General features: G+C 34.0%; 1 protein-coding gene across 8 annotated transcripts in view; it reads left to right on the forward strand.

The window, feature by feature from the left end:
* Nucleotides 1–14532, forward strand: part of USP15 (ubiquitin specific peptidase 15) — a 120548-nt gene that overhangs the window by 46172 nt on the left and 59844 nt on the right. For 6 of the 8 annotated variants that reach the window (XM_036865603.1, XM_036865604.1, XM_036865607.1 and 3 more), the window contains one exon: nucleotides 3833–3894. In XM_036865603.1, the coding sequence (XP_036721498.1) occupies nucleotides 3833–3894 (62 nt within the window). Of the gene's footprint in view, nucleotides 1–3832; nucleotides 3895–4600; nucleotides 4803–6979; nucleotides 7327–14532 lie in introns of those variants that run through there. The other 2 variants (XM_036865610.1, XM_036865611.1) reach the window with 2 other exon arrangements.

The following is a 14532-nucleotide window of genomic DNA, read 5'->3' on the forward strand; positions in this document are numbered from 1 at the left end:
AATGGATATGGCTATGTTCCAACAAACTTTATGTACAAAAGCAGTCAGTGAGCTAAGTGAACTTAGTTTGCCAACCCCTGCTAGAAGGTATCAACCCCCAATTTGGTCTTTCTTTATGACAGAATCCAAAGAAATGAATGTGTTGAGAAATGAAGGCTTTTAGACACAATCAGCAAGTTCTACTGATTCCACCTTCTAAATATCTCTTTAATTAATCTTTGTATCCCATTCTCACCCCTTATCTTTCTGTAATCTCTTAACAAATCCCTCTGCTTCCAGTCTTTTGCATGTTCGTTCTCAGTCTTCCGTATTTCTGTCAGAATACTCTTTCTAAAATGTAAACCTTATTATTTCCTTTTCATAAACCTTTCCTGGCTCCTTAACAATTGTAGAATAAAGTCCAGGCACCTTAACGCAGCATGCAAGTCATGGTTTATCCTTTTGCCTAGTCTTCCAGCATCTTTCGATTATCCTTGCTTTTGGATTTACACGCTAATAATACCAAACTGAACTACTTACGGTTCCCTAAGCCTGCTATGCTTTTCCATACTCCTGTGCTTTCGTATATGTTGTTCCATCTGCCTGTTGTACCATTCTCCCCAGTCCCTGCATTCATCCAGGAAAAGTCCTTTTAAACATCCAAATATTGAAATTAAGCATCCCATCCTTTCATATAATCTAACCAGTCAGATTATTCATCCTTCAAATTCCAATTCAAAATTTGTCACATCATTTCTTGAGCCTTTCCTGATCTATTTATCTCAGTATCTAGTTGAGGTATAGGATTTGTTTTACTTTGGAGAAGAAATTTCTCCCTTAAATTCCATAGTGATTTACATATATGTCTTGTATCATTCATTAAGTTATTTATATATTAAGCTCCCCAACTAGACTGTGAGGTCCTTTTTTTAGTTGGATTTTGTGTCCTATTTATTTTTATTTTAGTACCTAACCCAGAGCCTGCCACTCCAGTATATGGAAGTTTTTTGTTTTGTTTTGTTCTGTTTTATTTAAAATTGATACTGATATATGATGTAAGTTATTAAAAAAAATCAGAGGAACAGAAGGAAATTAATTTTTTAGCAAATGCCTACTATATATCAAGTATTGTACTCAGCTGTAAAACAGTGATTTTCAGACTTATTTTAGCCATTATATTCTTATGTGAAATCTTATGAAATCTAATATGTATTACAATTAAAAGGAGTTACCCAGTTGAAGCTGAGTGTGACACATTTGGAACTCTACTGGTTAGTCAACACTCCCCTCCTTAGCCAACCAGCTTCCTCTTTCTGTCTTCCAAATAGGCATACACTTCTCTCCTTGGTTACCATCCATCAGGCCTTGAGGTAGCTCCAGGAGTACAATTTAAAATATATAGGATTATTTCTTTAAATCTTTAAGTAATTGATTCTGAGTAATGGCTATTATTCTACTCATCATGTACATTAGAAAACCAAGGCTTAGAGAATTTAATTTGTTATTCTTGATAGGAATGCATTTATCAGAATGAAGATGACAGAATAAATTATTTTAATAAGAAGATTAAATATCTTATTAAATATATTATTCTTATAAAATATCTTTAGGGACATTTGATCTTTTGAAATAGGAATGGTTCAAAGAACATGGATTAAATTTTCTAGGTTTTGTACCAGTTATTTTCTGACTGATGATAAATGAACTAAACACTATCTTAGACTTAAAAGAAGTTTGTTTTTTTTTGTTCTTTTTGTTTTTTTACTGAAATCAAAAGTATCCTCATTAGAAAGTGGAACAGAGATACATTATTGAAGAGTTTATCTCCCAAAATGGGTGGTCTTTATCTCTCTCCCTTGTATGTGTGTGTTCAATTTAATTAAGTCTTAAAATCTTTTAAAAAATAATTTCATTTTGAGTTAAAGTTTTAACCATGAGAAAAATTTTATTCAGAAAATGATACATTTGAATAAACAAGTGAGTTTTAACATTTCTGGTGGCATTCAACATTACTATCTGTGACTGTAAAGACAAAAAGAATTTAAAGTACAAATACTGCTAGGAATTAAAGGTTACAGTTGAACTTTAAATATTTACTTGATGCTTCAGCTTCAAGACCTTCCTTTAAAAAATAAGCCATAAACAGTGATACTAAATTCATAACTTTGAAATTTTCTATAGGTAAAATCTTTTGTTTTATAACTGGTTCAAGTCCTCCTAGAGACAAAGTTTGTATGTATGTATATATTTTTTTTATATAGTATAGTTGCTATGTAGATGTCTGTAGAATTATAAGTTGTAGCAAAGGAAAACTTTTGTTCAGAAGTTAAAAACTACTCACTAAATTCAATTTTATAAATATGTAAAAATATGTAAATATATATCAGAATGATGCCAGTTGAGCATAATGGTTAATTGTCTGTGGTAGGTAAGGAGAAAAATATGATCAGGGAGGGATCAGGATGGGAGGTATACAGTGCACTTATTCATTATATGTTATATATACTTCATGTGTGTGTGTTTTTTTGTTTGTTTTTTTTGGCCACACCATGTGGCATGTGGGAATCTTAGTTCCCTGACCAGGGATTGAACCCGTGCCTCCTGCACTGGGGGTGCAGAGTCTTAACCACTGGACCACCAGGGACGTCCCTCATGTGTGTTTTTTGAATGTAGGAAATAACTGTTTTTCTTTTAAAAGACAACTTTAGTATTTTAGTTAGCATACTCTTTCAACAGCAAGATTCCATGAGTTTTTTAAATCGCTATTTCATTGTTATATGTGTTCTGAATCAGGCTTACATTTTACATGGTTAAGATCCAAATGCCAGCTTATGAATTGCCTGAAACATATAGTCCACAAAAGTGTATTACTAAGAGTATACAGAACAGGTTACAAAATTGCAATTTTAAGAAACAAGAGTTAATGAAACTGAATATGTAGAATATATGCAAATTTTTAATGCCTTGAATTTACTTCAAGGCGTGTTTTCTATATTATAGTTTTCCTGTGGAAATTTAGATATTAACTTGTTGAGACGATCACATATTTCTTTTGTTAATTTAATTATTTTGGTTAGTTTTTCTTCTTTGCACAGACTTGCCCCTAGTAAAAACTAGAAGAAAGCCTTCCCTTTTAGACTGAAACATATGAAAAAAGATTCTGGGATGTTTTAAAATAAAGTATAGCTCACCTTAGCCTGTACTTTTCATTTATTAGAGGTGTTTTTTGTCTACCCTGACCATGCTGCAGTAGGAAACTTCAGTCTGATTCTCACACACGTGGCTCTATCGTTTATATATTAAAAGATTTTATAATTTTATAATGTAAATAAAGACAAATTTCAAAGTCCCAAACAAATTATGTATAATTATGTATACTCTGTAATTTGGGATTACCTTTGCCACTGTTCCTCAGTATTTGCATAATAATAGCTGACTGAGATCATACATCAGTATGTTTAACAACAACCATAACCATTTATTCAGCATCTGTTTTTTGCACAGTACTTTTACAAGCTACAAATAGAAAAGAAATAGAAAATGTGCCCTAAACTCAAGGAACTTATATTGCATCTAGTTTTTTATACTTAAAGTCATAGAACCAATGATTTTCCTTGTAGTGTTTTACCTTCTTTCTTTCTGACCATCATTGCTGACTTCTTATGTTTAAAGTCTCTTTATCTCCCTTGACCAGCTTTGGAATCAAAATGCAAATACCTCTTCACCTTGTCTACTGTGTCCTTTAAGTCATTGCAGAGTTACTTTAGTTTCTTAGCATATACAGCTAATCTTCTAAAGCTATTTTAACTTCAAGGTTAAGGAAAAACACTCCTTTATTGTGTCTTATTTGCAGGTGTTAGTGATAGAACAGAAGAATGAAGACGGAACATGGCCAAGGGGTCCTTCTACTCCTAAGTAAGTGCTCCCACTTTTTATGGCTCAATGCATGATTTTGAAGCTTTGATTTCAGATAATAAAATCCAGAATGATAGAAGAACCTAATTGTATATTGCAAATATATATAACTTCTTTATATTTTAATATTTTATTCTCATATAGAAGTTATCTAAGTTTGCACTTAAATGAATATGCTGTAATTTAAAAGCCTTCCAATTCTAATCTCTTTTAGAATAAGGTACAGTATAAATACGTTATAAATGTAATGGTGCATTGTCTAATACAATCAAATCACTATTAAACATTTTGTTTAATATTTTTCAAGCATTTTGCGGTATTTTTAAAAGTGTCTGTTAAAAGAGTGCTCTTTATCAAAATGAATCTGATGTGAAAGCAACAGATATTTTAAATCTAATCGTGAAAGCAATATTTTATTTATTTAGATACATGTGTTAGAATATAACAGCACAAGTAGAGATAAAGGAGTATAAGAATTGCTTTTGATGGTAAATGAGTGATTAGAAACCTTTTAAACTTTTTTTTTAATTGTGGTAAGAAAACATAACTTGATATCTGCCCTCTTAACAAAGTTTTAGATGTGTGCACTTACAGTATTGTTAACTGTAGGCACATTGTTGTACAGCAAATCTCTAGAATTTATTCATCTTGTATAACAAACTTTATTCCTGTTGAAGAGTAATTCCTCATTTCTCCCTTCCCCCAGCCCCTGGGAACCACCATTCTACTCTCTGTTTCTATGAGTTTGGCTAGTTTACATAGCCTCATATAAGTGGAATCATACAGTGTTTGTCTGTGATTGGCTTACTTTACCAAGCATACTGTCCCTTAGGTTCATCAATGTTATCACATGTGGCATGATTTCCTTGCTTTTTTAAGGCTGAATAAAATTCCATTGTATGTATGTACCATATTTTCTTTATCCATTTATCTGTCAATAGACATTTAGGTTGTTTTCATTATCTGGGCTATTGTAAATTATACTGCAGTGAACTTGGGAGTGCAGATGTCTCTTCAAGATACTAATTTCATTTCCTTTGGATATATACCCAGAAATGAGATTTCTGAATCATGTGCTAGTTCTATTTCTAATTTTTTGAGGAACTTCCATACTGTTTTTCATAGCAGCTGCACCATCTTACATTTCCACCGACAGTATGCAAGGGTTCCAATTTCCCCACATTCTTGCTAGTACTTGTTATCTTTTGTTCTTTTGATAATAGGCATCCTAACAGGTGTGAGGTGGTATCTCATTGTGGTTTGATTTGCATTTCCCCAATGATTTCTGATTTTGAACATCTTTTTAATATACCTATTACCTGTGTGTATGCCTTCTTTGGAGAAGTGTCTATTCAAAGAAGTCTCAGGCCCATTTTTTAATCTGGTTATTTGGGGGTTTTGCTGTTGAATTGTAATGAGTTTCTTATATATTTGGATATTAACCCCTTACCAGATATGTGGTTCAAAGATTTAAAAATAAGACCTGATACGGGGAGGGGGAAGGGTAAGCTGGGACAAAGTGAGAGAGTGGCATGGACATATATACACTACCAAACGTAAAATAGATAGCTAGTGGGAAGCAGCCGCATAGCACAGGGAGATCAGCTCGGTGCTTTGTGACCGCCTACAGGAGTGGGATAGGGGGTGGGATAAGGAGGGTGGGAGGGAGGGAGATGCAAGAGGGAAGAGATATGGGGACATATGTATATGTATAACTGATTCACCCTGTTATAAAGCAGAAACTAACGCACCATTGTAAAGCAATTCTACTCCAATAAAGATGTTAAAAAAAAAAAAACAAAACCTGAATCTGTACATCTAGAAGAAATCTTAGGGGAAAAGCTTCATGACATTGGTCTAGGCAGTGATTTCATGAATATGACACCAAAAGCACAAGCAACAAAAGCAATTATAGACAAAAGGGACTACATCAGACTAAAAAGTTTCCGCACAGTAAAGGAAGCAATCAACAGAGTGAAAAGGCAACATGCCGAATGGGAGGAAATATTTTTAAGGGTTTTAGGATTATCAGAAACACTTAGGGCTAGTTGTATTTCAATATTTGGACATTCTAAACCTCTGAGAAGTAATATGGTACATGTGCCACCTAATATTTTACTATTTTTGTAGAGTCCAGGGGGACTCTTATAGTTAAGCACATTAATATTCAGTAAGTATCCACACTAAGTAAGATAAGGAAGGAGTGTAAATAGCATCATTTCAGTTCAGGTTAGATTGTCCTGAAGTGAATTATGAAAAATTTTTTAAGTTTTCAGAGCTTTTGGAATTTCAGATTTTCTGATAAGAGATTGTGAATTTGTGTTTTGAAATCCTTAAAATAATGATTCTTAAATAAATAAATAATTTAGTAATTGCTAACCTAGCTAATAAACTAAATTGCCAAGTGATAGTTTATTAGAATACAAAAAAAAAATTTAATCAGTATCTAGTGTATGAAAAGACTCAAAAAACTAAGAATAAAAGGGAATTCTCCTAACTTGTTAAAGCGTATAAACCCAAAATCTGTAGCAAACATTTAATTGAGAAATTTTGAACACAAACCAAATAAGATTAGCATTTTAAAAAGAAATAAAATTCACTATTTGCATATGATGCAATCTACATAAAATCCAAAAACAATCAGCAGACTACTAGAACTAAGAGAATTCAGCAACATTTTCTAATACAAGATTAATTTGTAAAAATTAATAGGTGTTTTCCATACCCATAGGTAAGCATTCTTTTTTATGAAGAACCAGATAAGTATTTTTAGCTTTATGGGCCATAGGGTCTCTGACTCAACTATAACTACTGATATAGCAGTAGGCATTGTGTAAACAAATGCGTGTGGCTGCGTTCCAGTAAAACTTTATTTAAAAAAACATGGATTTGTCTTGTGAGCCATAGATTCCTGACCCTGCTATATAAGATTAGTAACCCACTTAGAAAATAGCATAACAAAGAATAACTTAATTAGGAATGCATAAAACCTTCATGGAAAAAAATTCTAACTTCATTAAAGACAAAAGATTATCGTGTACTATATGGCTTAACCTAGCCTGTTTCTCTAATTTTATCATGTCAGTGCCTCCTATTCAAAATTCTATCCTGGGGCTTCCCTATTGGTGCAGTGGTTAAGAATCTGCCTGCCAATGCAGGGGACACAGGTTCGAGCCCTGGTCCGGGAAGATCCCACATGCCACGGAGCAGCTAAACCCGTGCACCACAACTACTGAACCTGCGCTCTAGAGCCTGCGAGCCACAGCTGCTGAGCCCGCGTGCCACACTACTGAAGCCCTCACGCCTAGAGCCTGTGCTCCGCAACAAGAGAAGCCACTGCAATGAGAAGCCTGCGCACCGCAACGAAGAGTAGCCCCCGCTCGCCGCAACTAGAGAAAGCCTGCACGCAGCAACGAAGACCCATATCAGCCGAAAAGAAATAAATAAAATAAATTTTTAAAAAACCAGAAACAAAAACAAAATTCTATCCTGACCTTTTTTTTTCTGTTTGTGTGTGTGAGAAACTTCAGAAACTCATTCTAAAATTAGCATATTCCAATAAAGATCCAGGATTAGCTAAGTCAGTTTTGACAAAGAGGAGGAAGGGAAGTGTTTACCTACTAGATAGTAAGAATTACTGCAAAACTATGGTAATAAAAACACTATGATGCTAACAAAAGAAAGGCAAATAGACTGGAATAAACTAGTGAGCTAAGAAAAACTCCTGTGTGTATGGTAAGTGGCACTGCTAGGCAGTGAAAAACAGGTTGCTTAAAGCAGGTAGGTGCTTAGGTTTTATTAGGAGTACTAACTATTTGGAGAAAAGAAAGCAGAATCACTGCCTTACACACTACATACAAAGACTCCAGAAGGACTAAAGACTCAAATCAGAAATGTAAAACTTTAAAGCTAATAAGATATTTTGGAGAATATCTGTGACTTAGGGATCACAGAACATAGTGTGAAAATTAATGTTTGATTGCATTAAATTAAGTATTTTTGTTAAAGGAACCATATACAAAGTTAAAAGTCAAATGTCGGTTTTAGAAAATCTAAAACCTATAAGAGAATAATACCTACAGTGTACAAAGAACTGCTTTGAATTAACAGAAACAAAGCAAACAAGCTTTTAAAAAATAAAAGATATAAATAGTTTAAAGAAGGGGAAGCCCAAGTGCTGACAGGTAGCTGAGGAGATATACAAACTCACTAGTAATCAGAAAAATTAAAGCATGAGATACAACCTAATAGCCATCAGAATGACAAAAACTTAAAAGGGTGCTAATAAAAAGTGTTTGGAGGGTTGTAGGAGAAGTCTTATGTACTGATGGTGGGAGTACAAACTAGTACCATGCTATATATCAGTGTTTAATTAAATCAGGAATGCTTAATCCCTCTGACTCATCACTCAGCGGAATTTTTCACACAGGTCCCTGAATATACAGTCTTTGTAGCTGCGTTGTTTGTGATAGTGGGGATGTGAAGACAGCCTAGCTAAGTATCTATCTCTGGTAGAGTGAATAAGAAAAATGATGGTGATATACTGTGGAATGCCAGTGCAGCAGATAGAAGTAACAGTGGTGAGATCTTTAAAACTGGATAAACTTTAAAACAGAGTTGAGAGAAAAAATAAAAACAAAATGAGATTTAACTCAGTACCATTTAGGTAAACTTAGAACATACTATGTAAAATGATAATATTCAAGAACATTGAGAAAACACCTGTAGTGGAGGAAAATAGTACAGATAAAAAACGTTTGAGGAATTAACATTTACTTTTATTTATATGTATATAATTGAAGTAAGGATACAAATTCTTTTTTTTGGGTAAATGGCAGCTTTAAAAAAAAAGTAGAATTCTGTATGCTCATTGAAGTTACATTACAAGCAGATGTAACTTAGACAAATTCAACTCCAGCCAAAGGCATGTAATTTTAAGTTCCTCAAGAAAGAAACCTCAGGTTATTAAGATACAGAACAGCCTGTTTTATATGCTTAGAATTGTCATTATATCTGTCAGGAGACAACCCCTCGTCCTCAACATGGTATGAAGATGCTAGTTCTAATAAACATAACTAACCTGGGGTCTGTCCAGTGCTCATACTGCTTAGCACATAACTGTTTCCTACCTAGAGTGTCAAAAGCCAAGGAAAAATCATTAAAAGCTATAATATGGTGATAGAAGGAAGAATCACCTGTTGAGTTTGTTAAAACACTGTTTCCTAAGCCCCATCCCCTGAATTTCTGATTCGGTAGATCTGGGTAGGGCTCATGAATTTGCAGTTCTACTAAGCTCACAGGTGATTCTAATGCTGTTGGTCTAAGTATCACACTGAGAAATTCTGTAGGTAACGTTTCTTAATTATGTGAACCCCCATAGGCAGCAGCTTCCAGAGTCCTCCCCCCGACCAGCAGAATATAAATCTTTATGAGGGGACTCAGGAATCTGAATTTTATGAACAAGAAAATATAAGAACACCACTACAGTAGGCACATGTTCACCAAGAGAAAGCGTGTTAGTATCTAAGTGTCTGACTTTTCTATACCACTGAAAACAAAGAAATTAATTGCTCTGAAGGCTCTAAAATCATACTAGGCCCGTTTTTTTTTTTTGTTTTTTGTTTTTTTTGGCTGCGTGGGGTCTTCCCTGCGATGCGCAGGCTTCTCGTTGCGGAGCACGGGCTCTAGGCATGTGGGCTTCAGTAGTTGCAGCACACGGGCTCAGTAGCTGTGGCTGGCAGGCTCTAGAGCTCAGGCTCAGTAGTTGTGGTGCACGGGCTTAGTTGCTCCGCGGCATGTGGGATCTTCCCGGACCAGGGCTCGAACCCGTGTCCCCTGCATTGACAGGCGGATTTTTAACCACTGCACCACCAGGGAAGTCCCTAGGCCCATTTTTATCAGAATGGAGACCATATAGCCTCATCTGAAGAAATGCTAAATATTAAAAAAAAAGTTAGGCATAAAATATAATTTTGTTTAAAACATGTCCTATTTATAAAATGTATATACCCTAAGACAACCCAAAATCTATATTAGAAACCTAAGAACCTACCTAAAAAATTTTCAGAAGTTTTCTATCTGGATTTTTCTGCTAGATATCAATTTGTAATTTGAATTTTTCATCTTTATATTCATGCTGCATTTTTAAAATATTAAAATGCTTAGTTTTTTCAGAACGTGCATTTCTAATCTAGTTCTTAAGCATCTCATTTCTTAAAACCTCTCAAAAACGTGATATTTTCTAATGATACCTTAGAAAAGCTTAAACCACTCTAACTTTTTTTCTATTCTGTTAAATTTGACTATCTTCCAAAGATGTTGGCATTGGGTAGATAGTCTGATTATTCAATTGGAGATGTGTGACTAGTTACATTTTGTATTTTTTTTTAATTATTTTAAAGTAGAATAATTGTAGAATCCTGGGTGTTCCTGAAGAGAGGAGAAACGTAATCAATAGATTATCCCTTACTTTCCAGAAAATGTGTTTAATGTTAACACCTTATTCCTCAGTTAGAAGCAGTACAACTTTATTAATTGACTAAATTGTACTATGAATTTTTTTCTGTATGGTTTCATTTAGGTATAACTATCTTGAAGAATGCCTTTGAGATTACTAACATTATGGAAATAAAAAGGTCCAAATTTTGCTGTTTTCCTGAAATAAGTAAAAATTCTTATGAGGGTAACATGAGAAGTTGATTTAATTCAGACATTTTCATTAATTGCTCAAGAATATTGACAAGAGACGTGATTAAAAATCTGGTGGAAAAAGATAAGGGTCATTGATAACTGAAGAGGCAGTTTTCATGAGCTAGAAAATATTCAGAGAAGAATCCAAAGTCAAGGTAAGGCATGAGAGGCTAAAAAAAAACTAGAAAACTAAGCCAGTAGTTCTTAACTCATATGTTGTTCCCCCTGCCGTCTGTGTTGTTCTGATTAACAGAATTCCAAATTGGTGACTGAAGCACTAAGTATAAACTTAATCTAGTGGCATATTAGTATTTTTACAGCACTCTGTCCCTGAGTGCTCTGCTTGGAGAGAGGAAGCACTTTATAAATAAAACCACTGGGGCTTCCCTGGTGGCGCAGTGGTTGAGAATCTGCCTGCTAATGCAGGGGACACGGGTTCGAGCCCTGGTCTGGGAAGATCCCACATGCCGCAGAGCAACTAGGCCCGTGCACCACAACTACTGAGCCTGCGCGTCTGGAGCCTGTGCTCCGCAACGAAAGGCCACGATAGTGAGGCCCGCGCACTGCGGTGAAGAGTGGCCCCCACTTGCCGCAGCTAGAGGAAGCCCTCGCACAGAAACGAAGACCCAACACAGCCAAAAATAAATAAATAAATAATAATTAAAAAAATAAAATAAAACCATTGCTACTATTTTTCAGTTAGGATAAATAATAAACATCTAGGTGACTGCAATATTCTGTTTTTGTTTTTTTTACACCAGCTGTTTTGCTATTGTACCTGTTGAAATACAGGTAGAAAAACTTAGCATATACTTCTTTAGAATTTTTTAAAGAGTTACTAAGCCCAATTTGCATATATAGTAATTGCACGGTTAACTGTATAAATGGATTCAGAAATGGTGGCTAGACCTATTAGATTGAAAATTCATATTAGGAAACTCTTGTCAGATAAAGTGTTTTCATTTTAACAATAAACTGTACAGAGACTCTTTAAGTATTTATAAGCATGATAGTCTCTGCTTATTTGAAACATTAATAGATTTGGTTATGACAGTTTTATTTTGATACTAAAAGAATAGTGGTTATTATAGTTCACAGAAAGTGCATTCTTAAAGTTTCTATGAAAGTATACAAATTTGTTACCAATTTTAACCTTGTTCAAATACTGGAAATGGGGGATTGAGTGATTTTGGATGTAGGGGTCGAGAGGATGGCTCAAGAGCCAGTTTTTCATTTCTTGTCATTCATGCATGTTCATACATTTTAAATTAATAACATGTCTTCAATTTGAAATGCAACCTGTGAGCCATAAATCTAGGGTAACATTCTAAAACCTGCAATTTCTTGTCATTTTTAAAGACATTTTGAGTCTTTATAAATTTTCTTTCATGCTTCATCTCATTTTATCTTATTATTGGTCTCATTAAGAAAAAGACATAGAACACGACATTGTAAATCAACTATACTCCAATAAAAATTTTTTAAAAAGAAAAACACATAGAATGACTTTTTCTGAGACTCTAAAGTTTGAGGTAATGGAACAGCCAAACAGAACTGCCTAGGATGAAGTTAAATATAGGGAGCCAAAGCTTGGAGAGTAATGAGAACTGCAGGTATGGGGTTACATTCCTAGAAGTGAGAAATATTAGGCGTATGTGAATTATCTAATTAAAAATGTAAAGAACTGTATACTAAACCTTAAAGGGTATCCCTAAGTAATGATATAAAAACAAAGATCAAATAGAAGGAATAATCGTGTAGTTTCAGGAAAACTTGGATTCTGTTTTGTCATAGAGGCCAAAGGAAAAAAGAGCTTCTAGAAGAAAGGGAATGGTAAGCAGTGCTAAATGATGCAGAAAATGGGGGAAGACAGAAGAGATTCGGTGTATTTGACAAATGGGGTCAGCATGATGAGAATGACAAATAGTAGGAAAAGGGGATGAATACCTAGTCAGAAAATGGAACACCTGGTATAGATCATTCATCATGTAATGTGCTGAAAGAAGAAAGATAACTAAGGTGTACTTGGTTGGAAAGGCAGGATTCCTGGAGAGAAAAAGAAACTATATATAAATCTGTTTGTTATTTAAATATACACATCCTTTCCTGGGTGTTTGTCACCTAACGATGAAGGCAGCATAATGGTAGAATGAAGTTCTTGTGTACTGCTATTTACCGATAAACTGGTTTTTTCTGGTTATTTTATTTTGGTGGTCCAAACTCCAAATCTTTTTTGGAAAAGCTTGTGCTTGTACATAAATACACACTTCCCATAACTCTGTACTTTGAGGTTCCTCAATTTAATATTCATTAAGATCTTGAGTGTGTATGCAGATTTTCCTTTGAAATGCTGAAAATGCACATCGATTAAATAAATCTTTCCTTCATGTAAACACTGTTACCTACTTTCTTTTGTGGTAAGATAATGTATAACCTAGTACTATGTCTCCAAGTTTTACCAAAGAGAGCATGGTCACAGTCAAGCTTCTTAGTTAGTGTTAGCTTCAATATTTAAAAGCCATATCCAAATTTAATTGAAATTAAGACATTTACATAGTATATTTCATGCACAAATGAATGTAACTTAAGTATTCAGTTCTCATATAGATGCTTGATTCAGAGGTACTCACAAATAATTATTGGTTATTTTATTTCTTCCTTTCTCCCCTGGTTTGTTCTAAAAAGGATTTGAGCAATTTACAGTAACACATGTAAGTCAAAGTTAACTATATGAATAGATACAAAAGTCAGGACAAATGGAAAATAAACAATTGTCATAGTAAGATGAAACCGGAGAAGTTAGCTGGTAGGGAGCAGTAAGGGCTTTTGAAGTTACTAAAATTAATCTGCATATGTATGAACTTATTTTGGATCCTGATTCAAACTACCCAGTTTTTGAGACAATTGGGGAAAAAATGTGAACATGAACTGACTATTAGATTGGGACAGACAGTAGTATCAAAAAAGATTTCTTACCTGCTAGGGATGCATACTGTAGTGTTTACAGGTGAAATTATAAATGTCTGGGATTTGCTTTAAAATTGTCCAGCAAAAACATGAAGGAATGTGGAGGCCAAGGGGATTATAAATAAACCAAGAGTGGTAGAATGTTAATCATTTTTGAAGCTGAATGACTGATATTGGGTACATGACGACTTGTGTATGTTTGGAGATATCTGTAATAACACAGCAAAAATAAAAATGGGTTGCAGTTTTGGTGTTGAGATTGATAATGGCTAAAGAAAAGTAACTAATTTTATTTTTTTTAAGTGGAATGTTTTGTCAAATACCATTTAGAGCAGTCAAAATGAGGAACAAAAATCAGGTTATGAGAAACACTTTATATATAAATTTCCTTAAATTGTCTTTTGTTTAAGTATTTAACACCCTGCCTGACATAGAGGAGACACATAGCAAATGCTTGTTGAACTGAAATAATCTGCATCTTACAAGAGTAAAAGTGCTTAATTTTTCAAGAGATTTAAATTTCTCTTTTTCTCTAAGAACTTACCCTAGGATGATTGTTAGAAATGGGGAAAGTTTAAGGTCGGTCTTGTTTTTCTTAATAAGATAATTTTTGTTTTATAATGTTAAAATTTACAAATTCGGGTTGTTTTAGATCAGGTTTGAAAATAACTATAAAAAGTTTTAAATAACTACTTTTGTTATGTCAGCATTCAGACTTAATTCCTTTATATTTTGATTGCTCAGTATGGTACTAGATTTCCACGTATGTAGACTATTTAGATAACTTACAAAGAATAAGCTGTATTTTTCTGTTCAAGTAAGAAGTTCAGTTTAGCCTTGAATTGCAGGCTTTTAGTTGAAACATTGGGAATAGGGAAATTAAAATACTGCATTCAGTTGTCAGGGATGAAGTTTAATTTTCTCTCTTCATGAAATCATTTCAGCTAAACTCATGTTTTACCTTCTTCTGTCTTGTTAAGA

Source organism: Balaenoptera musculus, chromosome 10 (assembly GCF_009873245.2).
Source record: "Balaenoptera musculus isolate JJ_BM4_2016_0621 chromosome 10, mBalMus1.pri.v3, whole genome shotgun sequence".
In the NCBI taxonomy this organism is placed as follows: domain Eukaryota; kingdom Metazoa; phylum Chordata; class Mammalia; order Artiodactyla; family Balaenopteridae; genus Balaenoptera; species Balaenoptera musculus.